Source organism: Hyposmocoma kahamanoa, unplaced genomic scaffold (assembly GCF_003589595.1).
Source record: "Hyposmocoma kahamanoa isolate Upper Pololo Valley unplaced genomic scaffold, ASM358959v1 62, whole genome shotgun sequence".
NCBI classification, from domain to species: domain Eukaryota; kingdom Metazoa; phylum Arthropoda; class Insecta; order Lepidoptera; family Cosmopterigidae; genus Hyposmocoma; species Hyposmocoma kahamanoa.
In genome coordinates this window covers 1,352,231-1,377,791 of record NW_020653850.1, presented here as the reverse complement: position 1 = coordinate 1,377,791, position 25,561 = coordinate 1,352,231, and the positions used below count along the sequence as shown (strand labels likewise).

General features: G+C 37.6%; 1 protein-coding gene across 1 annotated transcript in view; it reads right to left on the bottom strand.

Moving 5' to 3' along the window:
• The window catches only part of LOC113229490 (WD and tetratricopeptide repeats protein 1), a 30,761-nt gene extending 5,870 nt beyond the window's left edge, over window positions 1–24,891 (bottom strand). The window contains exons 1-8 of the mRNA XM_026463094.1: window positions 24,592–24,891; window positions 19,801–19,912; window positions 9,407–9,585; window positions 7,740–7,941; window positions 5,933–6,047; window positions 3,737–3,846; window positions 2,755–2,955; window positions 886–1,013 (exon numbers count right to left, since the gene is read on the bottom strand). Of these exons, the coding sequence (XP_026318879.1) occupies window positions 886–1,013; window positions 2,755–2,955; window positions 3,737–3,846; window positions 5,933–6,047; window positions 7,740–7,941; window positions 9,407–9,585; window positions 19,801–19,912; window positions 24,592–24,788 (1,244 nt within the window). The 5' untranslated portion in view covers window positions 24,789–24,891. The remainder of the gene's footprint in view (window positions 1–885; window positions 1,014–2,754; window positions 2,956–3,736; window positions 3,847–5,932; window positions 6,048–7,739; window positions 7,942–9,406; window positions 9,586–19,800; window positions 19,913–24,591) is intronic.
• Between the last annotated feature and the right edge of the window lie 670 nt (window positions 24,892–25,561).

Genomic DNA, 25,561 nt, shown 5'->3' with positions numbered 1-25,561 from the left:
TGTATCAAAACAATAACAACAAACTAGTGGATTATTTTTACAAATTATTTATGGCAGTAAAAACACTGTGATATTTTACAAAATAAATAACCAATTTACAAATAATATTTTTTACTAAAACGTCATCATCACCACCTATTATCTGTCCCACTGCTGAGCCCGGATCGAATAGTAAATAAAAGAGTTAATATCAATATATCACACATTACAACCAATATAGTACTATCTCAAAATTGTTTTAAGTTGTATTAATATTACCTATTCGTGACGGGACAACACTGTCGCTTTGAAATTAAATCGTATACGAATGACATACAAATATAGCGAAATTTTGGAAATAAATTATTAACATAACGCAATTTTCAGATAGAATATAATATAACGTAATTTTTGAGTTAATACTATGTTACTTGTCAAGTGCGATATGCTGAGCGTCCATCCATTTTGTTACAATTAAATATAATAACTTATAACATTATCATCAACCCTCTATAAGTCCCACTGCAAGACACGGGTCTCCAAGGAGAGGGTTAAAACACAGTTCCCTTAGTAAACGGATGCTTGTACGGAGCAATTAATTGGCAATCAGCGGGGTGAGGAAGTTAATTTCGGTGCGGGACGAAGGGTGTCCGTTCACTTTGGAATAGGTAAATGGTGACAAATGACTCTTGAGCCAGAAACAGGAACCTGCGACCTTTTCACCTTAAACAAATTTTGAAGCGTAGGTCTGGTGAAATTACAGACACGTGGGACTTTTCAACTTAGCTTATGTCTTAGGGTGTGTCTCGCTCTGAACGGCACTGCAATCGTTACGGACAGGCGTGTCGCTTACCACCAGGCGCACGACTTGTTCGTCCCGTCGCTTGGTATAAAAAAAGACCGTACCACGCCCTTCGCATCAGTGCTGCGGCGCGGTTGGAGTACAGGATGGCGCAGTACGGGCACTCCGCTATCGCGTTGTTGTAGAAGTCCACCGCCGTTGAGTAGTTGCCTTTATTCACCAGGTCGTTCGCCTGCAATATTGCCTATGATGTAATGTGACTGAATAAAATTAGTCCCTCTAAGCTCACCAATCTTCAGCTCGTATAAAATTTGTGATAAAACAAACTTACCTGCAAAAAATACATCAACAAACAAATACATAAATTAAAGCTCGTTACTCACATAGAGTGAACATCTAATTGATCATCATGAATCATCTAACCGATAAATTGAATTTTATAATACTCTGTTTGCCGAATAAAACTGAGAGATGCTAAAATCACGGGTTACGCTCATTTTAGCGAATACAGAACTTTAAAACGCTCCCCTGTAAGCTTGGCAATTTCGACATACGATATTTCGGCGCCTCCTACGTAAAGTATCGTATGTCGAAATTGCCAAGTTTACAGGGGAGTGTTTTAAAGTTCTCCGTTTCCTTTGGCAAAGCTTGTTACTCACATAGAGTGATCATCTAATAGATCATCTAACCGATATCCAGGATTTTATGATACTCAACGTGTGTTCAACTGCCTCCGTGGCCGAACGGTTACCATGCCGGACTGCCACGCAGAGGTCCCAGGTTCGATTCCCGGGCCGGGAGAAATGTTTGTATGGCCTACATTTATTTCTCTCGTGAGTTTGGGTGTAATTTGTGGTTGTCTATATGTGTGTCCATGGCCCCCGCGACACAGGGTTTCCCTAGTGCGGGGCTATGTTGAGTGTGTGCGTTATTTATTTATTTGTGTGTGCGTTACGAGATTTGCCGAATAAAAGTGAGAAATCTAAAGTCACGTGTTATGCTTATTTCAGTGAATTCAGAACTTTAAAAGGCTCCCCTGTAAACTTGGCAATTTTGACATACGATACTTTACGTGTGAGGGGTCGATTTTACGTTGGAGGGGTCGATGTGTTTGATCCTTCCAGCCGGATTAGATTCAACCGACAATAGCAGAACTTAACTAAACTTGAATATGTCCAAAGAGTAATAAGCTTGATTGACCAAGACGCGTCTTGAAGGATAATGAAAATAGAAGAACCAAAGCAACTTAAACCCAACCCACGACAAAATCTGTACAATTGAGAGGCCAACCAACAAAAAGAAATGCATCACCACTTCTCAGTTTTTTGTAGTAACTAGTGGTTAACGGTGTTGGTGACACAATCACTACATATTTACTGTAAAAAAAAATTACTTTTAAGTTTTAATTGTGTCTACTGTTTGTTGACCCAAATAAATAAAAAAAACACCAAAACACAGTCTATATAAGCCATCGAGTATATAACCAGATTTAATTTGTTTGAAAACTATTCTGCCATATCATTACTGTGACAACTGTGCTCCGATTGGCCAGCCCGAATTCCAAACAATTGACGGGTGTTGTACATTCCACTTCAAATCGACCAGTTAACTTGAACTTTTCTATAATGGACGAAAATTGCAAAAATACATATTTAATATTAAATTACCGATGAAATGTGATTCCGTTTGTTTTGTAATTAGATGTTTTGCTGTTTTCCCCACACCACCGAATGGAACAGCCCCAATGTTAGAGATATTATCTTTATTACAATAAATACACAATATTTTTGGAATATACGGAGACGTACACACAGGTCAGTTGTTGGCGCTGTCTTTATTTCAGTGCAAACGAGAGTTGATATTTATAAGTGATGTATCACTGACGGGTTACCAGAAATGTACGGCCCTTATTTCGTCTCTATTTCTGGTTAAGTACTCGATGATGTAAGCATTGTTTGGTAATGACGTCTCACCATCTCCTTGATCTCTCTGACCCTGTCAGGCAGCAGTTGGTCGGTAGTGCCGTTGGTACCACTGGTGGTGCCGTTGGCGCTGGTAGTGCCGTTCTTCGGCTGATCAGTTTTATCATCATCACGGTGGCTGTGATTCTGCTGGATGATAAAGCTCTCTACCAGGACCGGGCGGGGTGCTGAATTGATATCGAATAGGTACACCTGGAATATTCACAGTCAGGTTCAGGTCATTAAATATACAGGTAAGATCTGGAAATATCAGTGAATGTGCCAGAATCACACTAATTACTTGACTTTCTGGATGTGATTGCCATAGGTAAGAAGTCATGTGTCTTGTATGTTTTTGTGTGTAATAAGGAGTATTTCTATTGTATTGTATCGACCCCTGGAAAGGTAAAACGTTAGACGTTTTAACATTCCAGTGTCGACATGACTTTTCATATTAAATAGAAAAAAATCCTAAGTGTTAATTATCAAATTCCGTAATTTTATTACTAAGGATGCAATACGCGCTATAAAAAATTTACACTTCGTTTTCTTTTAACATTAGGCAGATGGAAATTTTGAGTCTTTCATGAGGCACCATTTAGTTCAGTCATTTTGTAAGCAAAGCATTTTAATAAATATGTACTGTGAAACGAAATTTTCAAACATGTTTACTACCTTAATTATTTTTTTTTAAATCTACCGTTAGTATGTAAATTATTTTAAAATACAGTAAGTTTTAATGTATTTCAAAGACTTGCACTATAAAAAACTTAAAGAAACAGAGTTTCCAAATATTAAACGGAAACTTTTATAAAACAATAATAGTATAATATTATCACGTCATTTGTTAACGTCATTAGTTCTGATGATATTTTCCTTTACTGTAATTTGGATTGAAGAAAAAGGTTTACAATCTCTGCAGCTTTGTTTACGTTTTTCTTGATCCTAGAAGAAATCAAGTATAATCTGGTGGAGACTTAGGCGTATAGAGTACCTGTTCCGACCCCAAGTTGACGAGCAGCTCGTTTCCGTCGTGACTGAAGGCGACGTACGTCGTCGCTTTCTTCGGGAACGTGTGTTCATTTGGCTCCATAGACAGGTGACCTGGTTAGAGCAAAAGTTAATTGTCTTGTTCCCTTTGCATACAGTCGCTTTTGATATGAACGACTTCGCGATGCGTTTCTTAATGGGTTCCAACTAAACAAACTAAAAACATACATACATACACTTCACGCCCCTTTTTCTATAGTGGTAGGCAGAAACTACAGTCCTGAACTTGCCTTTTCCGACACATCGCACATGAAATCAAATACTGTCGTAAACAAAAAACTATAAGATTGACAAAACACAACTTGATAGTTCAAATAATTATTGAACGGAACCAATAAATTTTTATTCTCATTTATAAGTGGATAAGTAATTATTATTATTTGCAATAAGATAGTTTTAGTTTTTTTTTTTTTTTCATTTTCAAATCGCGTTTTTTTTCCAATTCTTCATTTTTGCGTTACAATTGTATTTGATTTCACATATATTTCGCCTCATCAACACACATATCAATGTTTTCATAAACGCCGCCGTCGGTTAAGGGTACTTTCTGACCTTATCTATACCTAAATACACAAGTAAATTGCAAAAAAAATTGCACTAAAAGAGACGGCTCCTGACTTTCTGGACGAAAAAACTACCAGACCCATTGACTTACAAATAAATGGACGACGGGTTTAATACAAAAACCACGAAAAAAATGTCCCAAGTCAACCTATTTAAACGTAGTGACATGTAAAGGATATTTTATATTATTTCATATTCCTGAAAAAGCTAAAACGTTGAATTTAAATTGTAATGTCATCGCAGTACTGTCTAATTTTGTTTGCTTCGCTGTCAGTCGAACAAACGAAGACTAAAGCATGAATGGCGCTCTGTATACGATTTTAACGCCCTATAAGTTCGGACACTTTTTAGCGCGGACCCGACGTCCATATAATTGTAAGTCAATGACCAGACCCCATACTCTGAGATATACAGTTTGTCCCACGGCTATGCGATACGTAGGGAAAGTATTTTAAATATTGTATAGTCTGACTTTTTTGAAGATGGAGCGAAATGACAGTTCATTGGGCAAAAGCGTTAAAAGTGCCCGCCTGCAAGCAGCTAGTGATTGCTGTCGATAAATATTCTATCGACTATCGACTGAATATTTGTCACGCTTATGGAATAAATAGCCGAATTCGTTTTATTGAATCATCATCGGCCCTTTACTCGTCGTTATTTAAGCTGTCAATGTTAGTAAGTTCGTATATACGTACACACACCGTATTTACAACTATGGCTATTAAAAATACAAAGAGACATATTTAAAGTTTTTCATTTTAATTGAATATAGATAATCAAATCCGCGAGTTCTTATTAAAATACATATGAATAAAAATTGATTTCGATACTGGTAGGGCAACTGTCAAAATAAGAATAAAGACGGCAATATCTTTAGATCATTACGACCCCTCCGACGTAAAGTATCGTATGTCGAAATTGCCAAGTTTACAGAGGAGTCTTTTAAATATTCTGAATTCACTGAAATAAGCACAACACGTGACTTTAGCATTTCTCAGTTTTATTCGACAAAGCTCGCTCCTCACATAGAGTATTATAAAATCCTAGATATCGGTTAGATGATGTATTAGATGATCACTCTATTTGAGTAACGAGCTTTGCCGAATAAAACTGACAATTTTAAGACGCTTCCCTGTAAACTTGGCAATTTCAACATACGATACTTTACGTAGGAGGGGTCGATTAGAACATTCACAATTCAAAAAATTTTAACAAAATTTTACCTCCTTACGTATCTATCGATAAAACTGTCGACAACAACGACATATGATTTATTAACAATTTCACGAAAACTAATAACCCTGCAAATGCCATATTACTTCGTCTTTAAAAAAGACAGACTATAGATAGGATATTTTGCTTCGAAAAGACATTATTTTATTTTTAACAGTAAATAATACTACATTCAAAGAATTTTACTATTTTGCTTTCCTCGTGGAAGTGTTTTTCACATTTCGTCGAAGCGAAGAAATGTGAAAAAACCACACCTTCCTTTAAAGTAACATAGTATCTTAAATTAATGAAATTTTGCGTAGCGTTTTACTGTCGATATTCGTATCCTAAGGGACCACCGTACCTGGCGCGTAGTACGTGACGGAGTGCTGCGGAATGTTGTTGTCGGGGTCGCCGTGTCCTGCGCGGGAGCAGCGCAGGTTCTGCCGCTCCCACTGCCGCGACGGCGGCGCGCTCGCCTGCGGCGGGAGCTTTTTAATGGCAGACAGAATTGGCCAATGGCAAAGTGTCTCCAATTACACTACTTTACTGTTTTAAAGAAGGCATATTCAGCTAAGAACAAAAATTTAGTTTTTTTATAATAATAAATAATATCCAGTGACGGGACGAACCAGTCGTACGCCTGGTGTTAAGCGACACGCCGGTCCGTGGCACTTGCTGTGGCCTGTGGCCACTCAGAGCTTTAAATCTCAACCTGGGACATAAGTTGACAAGTTCCATGTGACTGTAATTTCACCAGCAACCTTACCCTTCAAAACCGGAACACAGTGCTCACATTCCTGTTTGGCGGCAGAAATAGGTAAGGTGGCAGTACTTCCCTGGACGAGCTCTTTCACAAGGAACTCTAGTAATAGTAAGGTATATTGTTCGTGGTGATATTTGTGACTTTAAACGCGCTTGTGTTGTGAATTTTATTAATTTTGTGCGGAGGGACGGTGAGAAAATTAATTGCATGCCAAAAATTTAACACAAGTGCTCGATTTAACCTTCGCGGAGTAGAAAAGTAATTTAAGTTCGAAAATTAAATTAACCTTATTTCATTAACTGCTTGAATAAAATAAGCAACACAGGGGTAGTTAGTATGCATGATTGAACCTTCATTGGATTCGCGAAGTAGCAAAGAATTTTACGTCCATTTTTACTAACGTGAATTTCTGCAAAGTAACGCCTAAATCTATTAATTATGGAACATATCGTTTTGGCGATACGTTTCGTGTTCGTCGGCTTAATTCGTCAATTTCGTAACCTCCATTAATGTAAACTTTTTCTTTTATACTACCAAGTGAGAGAACGAAAAAGTCATGCGCCCGGTGTTAAGCGACACACCTGTCCATAGCAGTTGCAGTGCCACACAGAGCTTTAAATCACAAAGATCTGAAGGACACTGCCACTGCGCCTGTCAACCTGGGACATAAGTTGCTAGTCCCATGTGCTTGTTAATTTCGCCAGCATCCTTACCATTCAAACCCACTAGAGTTCACACAAGCACTAGTTTGGCGGCAGAAACTGATAAGGTGGTATTGCTTCCCTGGACGGTCTCTTTCAGAAGGAGCTCTATTGCTACTAAAGCTTTTAGAACTTTTGAGTAAGCACAAAACACAGAATTACTACAAATAATTTTATGACAATCTATGATTAAACCTTTATAAGCAAAGAAAGGTCTGCAAATCATATTTTAAGCATTAATTGCCCGATATTGCGCTTGAAAAGTAAGTCAAAATTGGAGTTACGAGGTAAATTTTGTAAATTTAAATTTTGCCGACGAATGTGTAAATGATTTATAGGTTTTATTTATTTATTAATTTATTTAGGTTAGGTTGCCTGGAATGTGTAAATGATTTGTGGATCTGTAGATCTGGCGAATACGCCGCGAACGCGCTGCATATACGCTGCGCGCGCGCCGTACGCAGGATGCATGCGGGCAGTTAAATACATGCTAATACATGTGGCGCACGAGAGACGTGCTAACAGATCGCACAACGTAACGGACGTGTGCAACTCGCGAGCCGTAAACTTTCCTGGTATTCTATAAAAACCCCAGACTATCCATTTTAAATAGTATCAACTGGCTTTGGACCTTCTTTAACGTAAGCGTACAATGCCAGAACAGATCACTAATTATTGGTCATGAATGTCATCAAACACTTTACCTGTAACTTGGCCAGTTTTATCATCCTTGTATCATAAAGGCGCACGTAAAAGTCGTTGGCGCCAACCGCCAGCTGGTACGGGCGGCGTGGATTGACCGACACGCACTTGGCCTCGGCGTAGCGGCCCATGTGGTTGAGCAGGTTCACCAGAACGTTTGCCGTATCTGAATTACAGCGATGTGCCATTCGGAGATCGTGTTGCCTGTAATAAGATATCATTATAATAATACATAGGGCGCACTCGAAACTGGCCACATACATAAACAATATTTAAAAAGTAATTACAACATTTGAAACTGGAACTCTTTGGCTGTAGAATACAGTTCGTTTCATCTGACTGTTACTAGTGGCGTCATTTTAGAAATTGGTTGTCTACATCACCATGGATTTAACTCATGAAAATTTTCGTAGTATGATTTTCTACAAATTTAAATGTAATGTAACAGCACAGCGGAGCTTCGCTCGGCTTCAAACTTTTGGCGATGAAGTACCATACAAGAGGAGTATTTATAGCTGGTTTGCAGAATTTAAACGTGGTCGTGTGAATCTCAGTGACGAATTTCGTGATGGTCGCCCGTCCACTGCTGTGAACAACAAGAACATCGATGCTGTGCGCCGTATGATCAAAACGGACAGGCATGTGACTTACCATGAGATTCGGGCATCTTTAGGCATAGGCATGAGTCAAATACAATCAATACTACACAAACATTTGGGTGTGAAAAAGCTGTGCTCTCGGTGGATCCCACACAATTTCACTGAGGCGCAAAAAACGGATCGCGTCACTTGGTGCAATGCCATGCTTACCAGATTCAACGAAGGGGCGTCAAATTTGGTGTGGGACATAGTAACAGGTGGCGAAACATGGATTTATAGTTACGATCCCAAAACAAAGCAGCAATCGAGTATGGGTCTTACGAGATGAGCCGAAACCAACCAAAGTGGCGCGCGTGCAAAGTGCCTTTAAGCGGATGATTGCTCATTTTTAAATATATAAAACTGGACACGTGGCTACTGTTGCTTTGGAGTTGTTACACGTGAATCTGCTTTGATTGGCCTGCAGAAGGAGTATGAAAGCGGGGTTTGCCTATGCGAAGACGACACTCGAGGGGCCATGATAGGTTGGGTGCACGCTATGTAAAGTGGTACTTTGTTGCTAAAGAACAGCTGTTTTTGTTTCTTGAAACGGAGGGGTTTATTCTTAATGTATTCTTTTCTTGATCCATACTACAGAGCAATACAAATTTATGATAAAACACCCAACCATATAAAAAAAAATAGCCAAAAACAGTTTATTCACCTCCAATCTGAAGGCACATCTAATAAAAAAAAGCATAGGTACTATTCTGTCTGAGACAGCAAGATAACGAGCTGTTACAAAAGAACTCATTGTATTTAAATTTCGTACATATTAAGTACCCTGTTCGTAACCAAGTAATTTATAACACACATTAACTAAATTATTGGAAATAGATTTTACGAGTAAATAATATCCCATAAGTCTAACTAAATTTAAGAATATTTTGCTTTGCCCTGCCATGTTATTCAAAAATTTCATGTAACATCTATTTTTGTACCTTGGTTGCAATAAACGTCATTTCATTTCATTTCTTGCCATCAAAACTACTGAAGTTGTTAAATAAATCCGATATCTTCACATTACTTACAATATAAGTCCATCTTCGGCTGCAGACCAAATAAGATGCGGGTTGTCAGGTGCTGTGGCCAATCGTTTAACCCTGCCACAGTGGCAGGCGCACTCGAGCAGCGCCGCGTCGCCGTACACGGTGCGCGCGCGCACTGTGTTGTCGGCTGCGCACGTCGCGATCACGTCGGGGGTTAAAAACTGAAAGAAAAACATTTATTCAATTTAACCACAAAACGTTGCAACACTAATATTGTTATTATTAGTAGAAATAATTTAATAGAAATCCGCAGCATCAACCTATGTTTAAAAATGCAACATCATCATAGTGGAAATATGACCAGCAACCTCTGTTCCTAACTGAACTTCTCACTTCAAGCTGTGGCCCTCATTGGGCGCCAGTGTTAATACGGTACTATCTCGATCAGACATTCAGAAAACTCTAAAAGTAAAACCGATTAGTAAAGACCTAATAATACCAATTAGTGTATCTGACGCAGCAATGACTGCATGAAAATAAAAACTAAAAGTTTATTTTGAAATTCATGTTTTTACAGAATCGTCTTAAAAATAATCATTGTGAGAAGCACTCTGTATTATAATGTATACCTATTCAAGGTTGTATTTCTTTCAAATAGGCTATAGGCTTCTAAGCAAGCCTATAGCTATAGGCAATGTTCTTTGTTGTCTAGGTGAATAAAAATTTGAATTTGTTTTCTTAAAGAAATTTTTCTCCCCATCAAACTTATACACATATATGTAGAGTTACATGTAAAATACGAACAACCTCGCAGGACTATATAACTAACATCATAAACAACAACTGCTCGATGAATTTTAATAATTTGTCAGATTTTATAAAAATATTGAAATGGACTGCTCTAACCGGTGATAACTCTGTGCGGTAGCAAAAGAAAGCACGCGAGAGGTGTTGTTAAACAACTTTTATTCTATTTTTAAGTTTCAGGCTTCTCTTGAAGAATTTTCCCAATGTCAAATTAGTCAAGGGAGTTACACTTTTTTTTATTCAATTAATTAACACTGCTCTTTAGTCTATTCCGGCTTCTGAAACAGTACAAAACAGCACGATATACCATCACCGTTAAAGATATATTAATATATGTAAATAAGTTTTATAATTTAAGTTTGTTCGTACTAATAAAATCAGATATTAATACTAAGTGGGGGATTTAAAAAAAAAACAGATAACACAAACTTGAAATTTACGGGGCGAGGAATAGAAGGTCGAAAACTAGCATAAATAGAACATGTTCTGGTAGGGCAGCTGAGTTAAACAACTTACTAAAGTCAATTGCACATAGCATGGGTACGGGTACATATGAGATTTGAAGTTTATAGAGATGTAGATCTCTACATCTGTAAAATCGAATAAAAAATCTATTTAAACATCTTATTGAGATAATTTGTAACAAAGAGAGAATCGATTTAGAGGCTATAGTTTAATAATCAAATAATAAACAAAATGACAAGGTTTTATTTATTATATTATTAAGTTACTAAAAACTACACGACAAATAAAATCCTATGTGAAACTGTTCGGAAATTTGTTTGAATTTAGAATCTCAAAACAATTGAAAGTTAATTAGGATTGGATAGGAGGATAAAATAAAATCTTACTAAGGAAAGTGTTAGTGCAATAATTTTCTACAACTTTAAAAGAACCCTAACACGGCTTTAGTGTTTTGAAGAGCTAACATCTGTATTCCATGATGAAGCCCCATCTCTGCGGACTGTCGAACGCTGGTATTTAGAATTCCAGCGTGCACATACCAGTCTTAATGACAAATCTCGTGAGGGACATCCAAAATCCGCCTTCACTGAAGAAAACATCATTGCTGTGAGACAACTAATTCTCGAAGATCGTCATGTGCCATATCGAGAGATAGAGCCGTTAATAGGCATCTCAGGGACAACCATTCGGAAAATCTTGCATGAGGCGCTTGGTGTGAGAAAGCTAGTTTGCCGTTGGATCCCGCATTTGCTTTTCGACAATAATAAGACGGCCTGAGTCAGATCGTGTAAGAAAACTCTCCAAAGGTTCAACCGAGGAGAGTCAAATCACGTATACGATATCATCAGTGGTGACGAATCTTGGATCTACGCCTACAAACCTGATTCCAAATAACAATCTACAGTCTGAGTCTCCCCAGACGAGCCAAAGCCGACTAAAGCTATTCGCTCTCGAAGCACTTCAAAGAACATGGTGGCCACATTTGCTGCGAAAACTAGTCATATTGCGACGATTGCACTTGAAGATCGCAGAACGATTAATGCAGAGTGATATACCAAATTTTGTTTACCACAAGTCATGGTCGAACTACGGAAATCTAACCAAAAGCGACGCATTATCTTACACCATGACAACGCAAGCTCACACAGCGCTCGTCAAACTGTTCAGTATTTGGTACAGGAAAACGTAGACATTCTTGACCATCCTCCATACAGTCCTGACCTAAGCCCTAACGATTTCTTTACATTTCCTAACATTAAGAATACTCTTTGTGGTCAAAGGTGCCAATCCGGTGAACAAGCAGTCGGGCGCTTTCAAGACAAACATATTGATCACCCCTACTTTGGAGTGGAACTAATGTTTTAATAACTGGTTCGAGCGAATGGAAAACTGTATTAAACGAATCAAATCAAATCAAATGCATTTATTCGTCAACATAGGATACAGTACATTGAAATACATGGTATGAAATAAGTTATAGCGACCCTCTATGTTGCACCTTCAGGCATACGAACTACATAAGTGGATGATGAACATAGTTATTTTACTTAATTATTACTCAATTTTATTTAATGTCAAATCACTTAATTATTACCGAAATATTCGTTTATAGAGTAAAATGTTTCATTAACAAGGTATTCAAATAGATTTCTTTTAAATGTTACAATGTCCTTAATGTTCCTTATGTCAGATGGTAATTTATTATAAATCTTGGCACTCATTGCAATAATACTATTACATAGGATCTGCCACCTACGCTGTCAAGTTTATTATTCCTACGGGCACTCTTAACACAATTAAAGAAGTTTGGATTGCGTCTGATGAAAACTGCGGTATTAAATACATAAAGAGACATTAGCGTTAGTAATTTATGTTTCTTAAAATAAGGTCTGCAGCTATCTGTTCGTTTTAGACCACACATTGCTCTAATACACTTCTTTTGTGCTAGGAACACTCTCTTCACATTTATAGCATTACCCCAGAAAATTATTCCGTAGCGCAATTTTGAAGCTATGAAACCGTGATATGCTGTTAGAACCACCTCGAGGCTAGCTTTCTTCCTTAACATAAATAACGCGTATGAGAACTGATTCACCTTCTTACATATAAATTCTATTTGGGATTGCCATTTTATGTTACTGTCTATATACAAGCCTAGAAATTTAGTAGTAGTGGTCATGTCAACGTCAATGTTATTATTAGTAAATGGGTTCAAGGGGGATTTTGTTAGTTGAAAGCTCATAACTTTAGTCTTACTGAGGTTTATACTTAAGTTGTTATTATTAAGCCACTCTACTACTTCTTTAAGACTGTCAAGTATTTTAGATTTGTCTTCGTACAGTATAGTACAATCATCTGCAAATAGTACCATCGGATAAAGTGTGGATTTTATTATGTCATTAATATAAATTAAAAATAAGAGTGGCCCCAAGATACTTCCTTGAGGGACACCATGAATAAGCGTATTTGATCTGGATGTATATATTTTTTCTATTGCAGATTTATTATTATATTTTTTTTTTTTTTATTGCAGATTCTATTTACTCTTGTTAATTGAATTCTATCACTAAGGTAGGACTTAAGTACAGACAAAGAGTTACCTCGAACACCGTAGGTCTCCAGTTTTCCTAAAAGTATTCTGTGATCAACAAAATCAAAAGCCTTTGTCATGTCTAAAAACATGGCGAAGACTTCCCTCTTTCTATCCATTCCTGAATACACCCTACTCAAAAACTCATAAACAGCTACATCTATTGATTTTCCTCTTCGAAATCCTTTTTGCTCTTTTGCAAATATGTTTTTGCTTTCAAAATAATCGTACAGGTTATTGTGTATCACTTTTTCAAAAATCTTTGAGAGTACCGGTATTAGGGCCACTGGTCTGTAATTTTTTAACTCTTTTCTATCGTCTTTTTTATATATGGGCTTGATTATTGTAGTTTTTAGTGCGGTAGGGTAAATTCCTTGTTCAAAACAAAGGTTTGCTATGTAGCTTAAAATTGGGGATATAGTAAGACATGTATTTTTTAATACTTTAGTGTTTATGTCGTCATAACCCGTGCTTGTTGTGTTTTTAAGTAGATTAATAATCTGTGCAATAGATCCAGGATCAGTGGGCTTCATAAAAAAAAGAGGAAGGACTGTTGTGTTTGCAAGTAGATTTGAAGTTTAGATTTTTGTTATGTTTTAATTTCGTAATATTAATATAGTAGTCATTAAAAAGTTGAGCAATCTTTGAAGGATTAGTAACACGTTTACCATCATGCACAATTTCAGTGAATTGTTCCTTAGGCGTAAAATTTTTTTGTTCATTTATAATCTGCCATGTAGCCTTCGATTTATTACTTGACTTATAAATGTGATAGTTATTCTGAGCAAGTTGAGTTAAATTGATTATTTTATTGTATCTTTTAACAAATTTTCTACGTGGTAACGACGTGGTGAATATTTTGATAATGGATACTATAAGGTTCTAGAAGTGTTCTTTCTTCGAAAACTTAAAAGGCATGCCTCGTATAAAGATCTAATAATCTCAGTACAGAGTACTAAAAAATAACGACCTCAAAAGTACGTGGAATTACGTCAATTTGCTAAGTTTTATTGAAATATCCCCTAGTTCGCCACTATACAGGACTTGACACTGGAGATAATAAAAATCGGTTCTCACTACTCAAAGTATATTGAGAGAAAAACGCCTTGAATTGGAGAAATAGCAAAATCAACCATTAAAGTAATTGCTCCTAAATTAAAGTTAGGCGCTATTTATAAAAATGAATCTTCATGCGTGAGCAGCCACCCTTCGAGGTGGATGATTTTCTTCAAAATGAAATGGGACCACTATGGAAGTACCCCCTTTTCAACAAAAAAAGAATCGGTTCACAAATACCGGAGTTATCGCGTAACATACATACAAAAAACTCATACAGTCCAATTGAGAACCTCCTCCTTTTTTGAAGTCGGTTAAAAATGACACTTTTTATACATAATTCAATAAAAACTTAAAAAGTTTATTTTTGGTAAATTTATTATGTTTTATAAAGAGTCGTGGAACATTGGTCGTTGCATATGATGTTAGTGACATAGGCCTGCGAGATTGTTGGTATTTGACAAATAATCCTATATATATGGCTTGCCACATAACAAGATACGCGAAAAATTCACCAATCGTCCATTGCAATAAACACGATCGACAATTACGGTACGACGCGTGGGCGTAAATCCATTACTCGTTGCCATGGCAGTGTGGATTTAATCACGTCATGGATGAGATGGGTGGATTTCGATTAAAGAATCTTTATTATTTAATACAATATCTAAGAAAAAAAACGTTAATAAATAAAGCTCTAAGCTGTGTGAATGACAATTAAAAGCTTTAGTAATATTGCTTCCAGGCTTCACAGGGTACGTATTGACCGCTGTAGACAGATACAATTACGTCTTTAATTATTTAATTTAGAAGCTTGATTTTCTTCTTCTTCATATCGTAGCGATGCTTCATTTAAGACTATATTGACTTTGAATAGTACGTTGCCACCTGCCTGCGCTATCTGTGGCCGAGATCTTCCCTCGTACAGGTGGTAGGAGACAAGAGCCACAACAGCATTTTTTTAAGAGCACACATTCTTCCCGTATTAATACGGTTAATTTTGTTCAGGTCAAGTGGCAGAGACACTGGCTTTATTTCAAAATTGTTTTTTTTACAAACGATATTAAAGCCTTTCCAAAAATGTATATCGTATACTATATTATGTGTTCTATTTAGCTCACTTGATATTAAAAAAATATTGGTATTTTTATGATACTAAATGATGGAACGAACAAGTGTTGGTACGCGACACGCCTGTCCATAAAAGCTGCAGCGTCACTCAGAGCTATAAATCGCAAGGACTGTGGGGCAGCGCCCCTGCGCCCATCAACCGGAGACATAAATTGAATAGTACTATATTGAATAGTGCATGTAATTTCATCTACACCCTTATCCAGAAACAGGTAAGGTGGCAGTACTTCCCTGGACGAGCTCTTTAAGGAGTCTCTTCTACTAAATATATTCCTAACCTGCCATTATGCTTAGCGTTTGTGGACTATGAGAAAGCCTTTGATTCGGTCGAGGGGATCTACTCTCGATCTCCGTCCGAAACAATTACTGTCAAATAAGTAATATTCGACAAAATTAAAAGACAAGTATCCAGTATGAAGCTTCATTCGCATCACGCGTCTTTTTATTTGGTCAAGTATTGCTTATTTGGCAGTAATTGTTTCGGATGGATGTCGGACGGAAATCGAGAGTAGACTCCGAGATTTGGGCGCTGCTGCAGTCTATACAACAGTGCCACATTAACTATCGATATATCGAAGCGTTGAAATGTTTGTACAGAAACGCCACTGTCTGTTCGACTCCAGGACCAGTACACAAGGCCTATCCAATTGCAAAAAGGGGTGCGACAGGGAGACGTCATTTCTCCGAAACTGTTCACCGCTGCATTGGAAGATGCCTTCAAGTTACTGGTCTGCAAAGGACTCGGCATCAACATCAATAGCGAGTACATCTCACAATTTGAATTTGAATCACCTTCGATTTGCTGATGATATCGTGGTCATGGCATAATCGTTGGAAGAGCTTGACACTATGCTCGTTGACCTCAATAGAGTTTTCCAGCAGGTGGGTCTAAAAATGAACATGGACAAGACGAAACTTATGTCGAATGTCCATGTTGTACCCACCCCTGTAACAGTGGGAACCTCTACTCTCGAAGTTATTGACGAGTATGTCTACCTCGGACAAACCGTCCAATTAGGCAGAGCCGACTTCGAGGAAGAGGTTAATCATCGAATCCGACTCGGTTGGGCAGCTATCGGGAAGCTCCAGGACGTCTTCTCGTCCGCAATACCGCAGTCCTTGAAGACAAAAGTCTTCGAGTAGCGCGTGTTGCCAGCGATGACCTACAGCTCTGACACGTGGTAGCTTACTATGGACCTCATAAAAAAGTCACTTAACGAGCTATGGAGCGAGCAATGGTCGGTATTTCTTTTACGTGATCGAATCAGAAATGAGGAGATCCCTAGAAGAACGAAAGTCCGGTGACTTTGACATAGCCCAAAGGATTCGCAAGTTGAAGTGGCAGTGCACATAGCTCGTAGAACTGATGGCCCTTGGGGCAGAAAGGTTCTCGAATCGATAGATTTACACGTGATGCAAAAGCTAGCCATCTAAAACGTATGGAGTAGTTTATGGACGTCGAATAATTTGACAACTCTAAAAACGATATTATCTAAAGCGATGATTCACTCTAAACTACAAGGGATTCACGTCATCGAAAAAAGATATGTCGGTCCACGAGAGTGGAACCCATTTAGGCAGGTCGTACATACATAATAATAGGGGTTAAAGTATGAAATTGCCGATTTGTACTAAAAATCTAAGTTGTTTATTTTTTAAATTTTTAACAAATTTATTTAATCAAAATAGTTGCCATTATTATCTATACATTGCTGCCATCTAATGGGAAGGTTATTAATGCCTTTGCGATAGAACTCCGACGATCTAGACTGCACAAACTGTGTGAAAGCATTTTGTACTGCCTCCTGGGAAGAAAACTTCTTGTCACGTAGATAATTGTCCAAATCACGAAAAAAATGGTAGTCCGTTGGAGCAAGGTCTGGTGAATACGGAGGATGACGAATGGTTTCTAACTGCAGTTCCTGAAGGGTCAAAATGGTTTCTCGTGCTGTGTGAGGTCTCGCGTTGTCGTGGAGCAATAATGGTGAAGATCGATTCATGAGTCGGGGCTGTTTTACTGCTAGATTTGTCAACATGGTTCGGAGTTCGGCACAATAGACATCTGCCGTTATTGCTTGACCAGATCGGAGAAAACTATAGTGAATAACACCATGCTGAGACCACCAAACAGTTACCATTACCTTTTTATTGCTAAGTTTTGCTTTAGGACACTGTTGTGGCATTTGACCTGGGGTCAGCCATTGCATTTTTCTTTTCCGGTTATCATAAAGAATCCACTTTTCATCACATGTTACAATTCGATCCAATATTCCTTCATTTCTGTACCGGTTCAACAAGGCAACACAAGTTTCAACACGCGTTTCTTTCTGCAGATCAGTCAAATCATGAGGCACCCATTTTTCGTATTTTTTTATTTTATTGATTTGACGCAAGTGAGTCAATATTGTGGGTAAGGTAACGTTAAACCATGCCGCTAATTCCTGGGTAGTTTGACTAGGATCGGCTTCCACTATCTCTCTTAATTCATCGTTCTTTAAGTCGAAATTTCCATCACGAAAGCGTTTAAACCAAAATCGCACGGTGCGTTCATTAGTAGACCCCTCTCCAAATGCAGCATTGATATTGCGGGCTGTTTCTGCCGCGTTAGTTCCGCGTCGGAACTCGTATTCAAAAATCACTCGAATTTTCGCAGTATCCATCTTTCTTGTCTAAATTGAATAACAAAAACAATTGAAAGTCGATATTCAAATGTTTCAAATTTAAAAAAAAAATCACAGAAACCATTTGAAAAAAGTTTCATTCGAAAACCTCAAACCATGAAGATTCTATGAAAATTCAAAGAACCTATTGCAATAAAACGGCAATTTCATACTTTAACCCCTAATACTTTCTTTTTACAATTAATTTAGGTGAACCTTTCACAACAAACAAGATGTTCAGTATTAGACAAATGGAGTGGTTTTTTTTTAAATAAAATTTCTCACTTTACAGTTAAACTTATCAAAGTGAGTAGCAGTGTCAGTCAGCCGTCAAAAACACATTTTCGATGACGAATTCGTGAAAATATAGATATTAGAAAGGTATGGGGTCATTGCGGTCTATGCAAAAGATAAAAAACACCACGTGATCGACAAGACAAAAACTTTGGGAACCTTTGATCTAAACATAGGCAATTGCATTTGCATTTACTCCAATCGTCGCCATTATACTTATATAATATTCTCTAAAGAATGGATATTTAATGCCATATGGATATTTAACGACGGACAATCATTTAGCTATAGTTTTATTTAAGTCACTGGTGAGCGCAAGCGTATCTAATTTTGTTAGTAAAATGGTATCTGTTATCACTGTGCCACTTTGATTGCCACTGTTTCCACGTTATCATTGCGATGTTACAGGGATATAACTACGTGATTTGGTCGTAGCCTGTTAAGGTGATGATCAACGCTCCCAAGGTCCGTGTAAGGTGAAAATTTTAAAAACCCTGACACGAAACAGCAAACTTTAGAAGGACAGTACAGTCATCATCTATCTACCTAGTAGGTACTCGTCGAAACAAATCCACCGAGTAAACTCAGTGGGTCTACCTTTAATAAAGCTTAATTTCTGTTTCCACCTTCCTATGCCATCATCAGACCCTAGTCACTATCTGTAAGTCAACTACACGTCGAAATCAATCCAATGAGTCCAAACACGAGAGCTTTGCTGTGAGTAGTTGAGGAGTTGGGTGGTCCGCAAACTGTCCTGGCGCCAGCATCAAAACACAGTTACCATATCATTGTAGTGTCATCGGATTTACATAGCATGCCAAATTTCAAGTCGATCAGACACGTTGAAGTTAAATATTCATCTTTTGAATGAAATCTCTACACTATCTGGGAAAAGTGCTGATGATCTTTGAATAGCTGAACCGATGTTCATCAAACATTTATAAAACGGATTCATCCTCCATAACAGTATGCTGCCACTGAATTAGTAACAGATTCTTTTTACGATATATCACATGAAAAAGTTTCTGGCTCAAATTTTATATTGGTCTTAAAGATACCAATATTTCTTACTAGTGGTAGAATCCTCTATCTGTACAGGAGAGGATTAAGGCCACATTTTAATTATATGATCCCCAATTACGCCACTGGACGCCATTGCTAGGGACGAACAGCCTTTTTGTTGTTAATATTTTAGCAGGGAACGAAAAAGGAGAACCCAAGCAGTATTAACCTGGTTCAAAGTACAGCTGCGTGTGATACGCAGCAATCTCTGGACGCCATTTCCCCTGGTTTGACACACTAGACAGAATTCCTAAACTACGAACAGCTCCTGTTTATCTACAAAGATGATTAATTCAAGTTCAGTTTTGTGATAACTTTGATTTTGGAGGAATCATGCGCTATAGGAAGATATACATATGTGACTATCTCACCTTGACAGAAAATATGTTCCCTGTGTGTCCAGTGGCTATGTTATGCAACAGCTTATAGCGGAAGGGGTCCCACAGGATCACGCGGAGATCGTCTGATGCGGATGCGAGGACTCTGTTGACCAAAATACAATTATGTTTATCATTTAAAGCTAAGCAAGGCAGAAATGATAATTATGAACATTTTTGTTTTAAAAAATCATAAACGTAAGTTCATAAATAAAACCAATGTGTTGATTAAAATTAGTTTTATATATTTTGTTATTTATGTAATAAAATTTTCACATATTGTGTTTAATTTGTATAATTATCCCCTATGATTTATTATTGTTTGTTTGCATGTTGGATGTAAGTCAAAAAGGAAAAAAATTACATATGTATGTAGTGTAGTGTAAATATATAATTCTGATATTTTCTTGAAATGCGGTAGGTAGCAGCCTCTGGACAGCATCAACGTTCCCAGTCGCTTCCGAGGCCCTACCGCCCCTAGGTCTCCTCAGCGCCCACTGGGGGGGCGCTAGGAACCACTTTGGGGAAACTATGATATAAGTGGATACCTGTAATGAACGAGAAGTAACGAGTGTCTTATCTAGCTATACACAATAGTTAGAAGCACAATAGTTAGAAGCAATGAAAAAGAACAGAAATCTAATACTTGAAGTATCAACTATAAGACAGGAGATGCAAGTAATCAAATAAGTTGAGATTGTCACTAAATATGCTGACAAAATTCTTAGATACGTTCAGCATCCAGGTTGCCTGAGCCACTTGAACATGTCAAGGAAACTGACCCTGTAGAACACAATAATCTGTACATAGGGAGCACTATAACTTTCCGGAACTGGCCACTTACATAAATAATATTTAAAAAGTAATTACAACATTTGACAATGAAACTCTTTGGCTGTAGAATACAGTTTGTTTCATCTGACTGTCACTTGTTTTTACATTGTGGCGTCATTTTAGAAATTGGTTGTCTACATCACCATGGATTTAACTCGTGAAAATTTCCGTAGTATGATTTTTTTTTTCTTTTTTTTTTTTTTCTTTTTTTTATTGTGACTCGGCAAAACGACTGCACCGCGCCTGATGGAAAGTGCGAATACAGTCCAGAGATGAGAGTAACGGATGGAAAACACAAATATCTTCACTCCGTCACTATCATTTTGCTGGTCTGGCCAAATGCTTCTTCACACTACGTTTGAAGGACCCGATGTTATAGAGGGGAGGGAATACATGCGCCGGGAGTTGGTTCCACAATTTGATGGTTCGGCATAAGAACGAATTGCCAAACTTTTTAGTGCGGGACGGTATTGAACTGACCGTCCAACTGTGGCAACGCAGTCCGGCACGGGTGGTCCGCTGATGGAAAGGAGAAGAAGGGATAAGGTTGAATAACTCTTCAGAGCACTCACCGTGGTACAGGCGATAGAATACGCTAAGAGACGCTATACCTCTGCGAAGCTGTAACGACTCCGCATGCTCAGTTACATGAGGATTGTTGACAACACGGAAGGCGTAGCGCTGCAGTCCATCTAGGGCATCGAGCAAGTACTTGGCAGAGCCGTCCCAAAGGTGCGAACAGTACTCCATGCTGCTTCGGACCTGAGCTTTATACAACAGGTATCGCAGCTCTGGAGTAAAAAATCGGTGCACCTTGTTCAGGATGCCAAGCTTGCGCGACGCGGTACAGATGACGCTCTCTCTCTACGACTTTAAGTGTAATGTAACAGCTCAGCGGAGCTTCCCTCGGCTTCAAACTGCTTTTGGCGATGAAGCACCACACAAGACGACTATTTATAGCTGGTTTGCAGAATCAAATCAAACGTGGTCGTGTGAATCTCAGGGACGAATTTCGTGATGGTCGCCCGTTCACTGCTGTGAACAACAAGAACATCGATGCTGTGCGCCGTATAATCAAAACAGACAGGCATGTGACTTATCATGAGATTCGGGCATCTTTAGGCATAGGCATGAGTCAAATACAATCAATCCTACACAAACATTTGGGTGTGAAAAAGCTGTGCTCTCGGTGGATCCCAAAAAACGGATCGTGTCACTTGGTGCAATGCCATGCTTACCAGATTCAACGAAGGGGCGTCAAAATTGGTGTGGGACATAGTAACAGATGACGAAACATGGATTTATAGTTACGATCCCAAAACAAAGCAGCCCATACGCTCGATTGAGCGTATGGGTCTTTCGAAATGAGCCGAAACCAACCAAAGTGGCGCGCGAGCAAAGTGCCTTTAAGCGGATGATTGCTTCTTTTTTTAATAAAACTAGACACATGGCTACTGTTGCTTTGGAGAATCGTTGTACCGTGAATAGTAATTGGTACACGTCCATTTGTTTGCCCGAAGTTATTGACAAACTCCGTAAACATAACCGTAAACGCCGTATCATCTTGCACCACGATAATGCCAGTTCTCACACGGCCAAACAGACAAATGAATTTTTGATGGTGAACAACGTTGACCTTAAGAGCCATCCCGCAAACAGTCCCAATCTGGCACCTTGTGACTTTTATTTATTTCCAAAAATTAAGAACCAGTTACGTGGTCAATGATTTTCATCACCTGGTGAGGCTGTCGAGAAGTATTAAAAATATGTTTCATAGATTGTCACAGAGGAGTGGCATAAATGCTTTCAAAATTGGTTTATTCGTATGAAAAAGTGCATTAACGCTAATGGAGAATATTTTGAGAAACAATAAATTCATTTCTGACCATTTATAGCATTTTTTTCTTATTCATTCCAGAAACTTACAATGCGCCTCACGTAATAATTACTGAGGATAAGAACTCTTTAATTTGGTCTGTTTTTGGTTCAAGGTCCAATCACAGATGGAATCACAAAAACAAAAAAGATCAGGCTTGAATGTATGTTACACAAAACTCCAAGGAAAAAGCCGGCTCTGCCATTGTGTTGGCAGGCATAAAGCCAAAAGTTTGGTACTGTTCCTCAGTACAGACTACAAATTTTGCAATTTTATTAATCTCAAACCCCAGGTCTGTGGGTCTCCAGTGCTTTTTTTCTTCTACAAAATAATATTCATAGTCAGTCCATTCATCAATGGACTGACTGGGATACCCAAAGCCTGGCAGCTACTTTGCCTAACACTTTAGTACAGTCAAACAAAGAGACAAAGCTTTCAGCATTTCGAGCACCATGGGGACCCAATTCAATTTTTTTATATAGCCCAAGTCCTAGAGTCAAGACAATGTATGTTAGGCATTCATAAGTTTATCTGTTTGTAGTTATTATAATTGAGATACTATTATTCAGAACTTGTGTGCAGCCCTTCATCACTGCGACCATCAATCTGTTGTGGTCACCCGTAGTTACAATTTGAAACCATGACCAAGCATCATTGACTTACAAATAAATGGACGACGGGTCTAATACAAAAACCACGAAAAAAATGTCCCAAGTCAACCTATTCGAAATTTAAATTGTAATGTCATCGCAGTATAGCGCTGTCAGTCGAACAAATCAAGACTAAAGCGGAGTTTGGCGCTCTGTATACGATTTTAGCGCCTTACAAGTGCTGACACTTTTTAGCACGGACCCGACGTCCATATAATTGTAAGTCAATGCCAAGCATTAAAAAATTGAAGGATTCTCCTGACTTAAACTGTTTTGATGTCCATGACTGTGGCCTATGCCTTCTCAATACGGAGTTTTGTTCACCCATTTAGGGGCAGCATTGGGTAAGAAGGTGCAGAGGAGTGTTACTGTTAACATTGGACATGTCCTTATGAAAGCCACAATGCCCTGTTAAAGCTCTAATGAGTGTTCAAGAATGCGTATTCAGTAAGCAATCTTTTATAAAATTTACAATAAAAATGGAAAAATCCAAATTTTGAATCCTCAATGACAACAATTACTTGACTTTTACATACATCAAGACCTATTCATATCTGTAAAATCTTCATTGTCATTTATTTAGCTATAAATGACACATTTAGAAGGCAGTTTGTTGATTGGGCAAAATCTACAATATAGATACATTCTACTAAGTATTAACAGCACAACATATTATAAAAATTCTTGTTACTTATCAATAAAGCACAAGTCATATCTTAATGTATAAGTAATAATTCAATAATGCAGTTTAACTAATTCTAGAGTAGGGGTGTCCACTCAGAAAATACATCAATGCCTTCATTCGATGTAAAACATCGAAACCTTGCATCGATGTTTTTCAATGCAGCACTTAAAAACATTGATGTTTTTTCAACATCAAATACTTTTTCGTTTTTCTTAGCTTAATAGTGAATGCAGAGTAACACTATACCAATAGAGTGGTGCTGTCTCTGTAGTGATGTATTTAATTTTATGATACTTTTATGAAAGTTTAGTTGTACTGATCAAGAGAAGCCAGGAACTTAACAAAATAGTATTGCATCAGTATTACATACATTTATAGATGAAAAAAAAACTAAGGTAAACTGTCTAATATAGACAAATAAGTTTGATACATATTCAATTATTCACTTACAGAAGAATGAAATAAGCTAGGATTATAAATACAATTAAAACAAACACTAAATGACTTAAAATATCAAATTGAAACACAGAGGCACACCAGAGTTAGTGTTTTTTATTCAAAAATATTGATGCATCATATCATAGAATTTCTTCTTGTCAAAACATCGAATCAATCTGATGTGCTGTAGTATAAACGTCGAATGGATGTTCAACAAATATCCCTATCCTAGTGTCTCTTAAAAACAAAACCTATACACAGGTCATAAAGTGAACCATTAAAAGAAGGTACAAAATACTCACGATCCATCGTGGTTCCACTCCAAGCAGTTGACGCATCCCATATGTCCATGAAGCTCTTTCTCCAATCCCAGCCTATCCACCATACTACGCGTCACAGTAAGGCGAGTTTGGAACTGCCTAGTCACATCACCTCGCTCCCTAGCAGCTGTCAGCCCTATAGTGCCCTTAGCCCAAGCGGGCTCCTCTCTTCTACCCATATTTACCACGAGAAACCTACACTTAAAAACAATTCATCTATGCATCACAGACGTAAAACACTGCAAAATCTATTTATAGTGCACATTGGAACACCCATCCCCTACCCGTGAACAACAATTTAGTAACATAAAAATACGTTTTCAAGCAAGTTCAACCCGAAATTCTAATAAAGAAAGGACAAAAAGCTTTTCCTGCGATCACCAAGCAATTTTCTTTCGAAAATAAAGCGGAGCTGTCAAACAGCTGTCGTGCCAGACATTTTTCTTCTCTATGATTGCTCATTCACTTAATTTTACAGATCGATTTTTTTTCATAACTAGAAAGATTAAATTTTAACAAAAGTATGTACATATAAAACGATAACATAGATAAAGGTAGTTTATTTTTCTTCAGAGATGTATACATATCACAATATATAGGTCAATAAATGTACTAAAAAAATATATCGATAATTTGACAAGCCGACAATTTCAACTCTAATAGAATTTTCCATTCCAAGATGTTCATTCATATCGTTCTTTCTGGTTCCTTTGTTTGACATTTTGTTTTAGTTATTCATTTTATTCAGAGATAAAATCCTAAAACAAGGAATTGTGATAGCGTTGTTCAACCAATTTATCGTAAAAAACGACTTTTAATATATTCTAAAGAAGTAAGTAACCTAAACTCACCTGAGAAAATTTAATTACAATCTTAATTGCATATTCATTGTTTAAATTAATCGTAACTGCAATATTCAATTTAAATCCAAGATTGTGCTCTAATTTCAGGC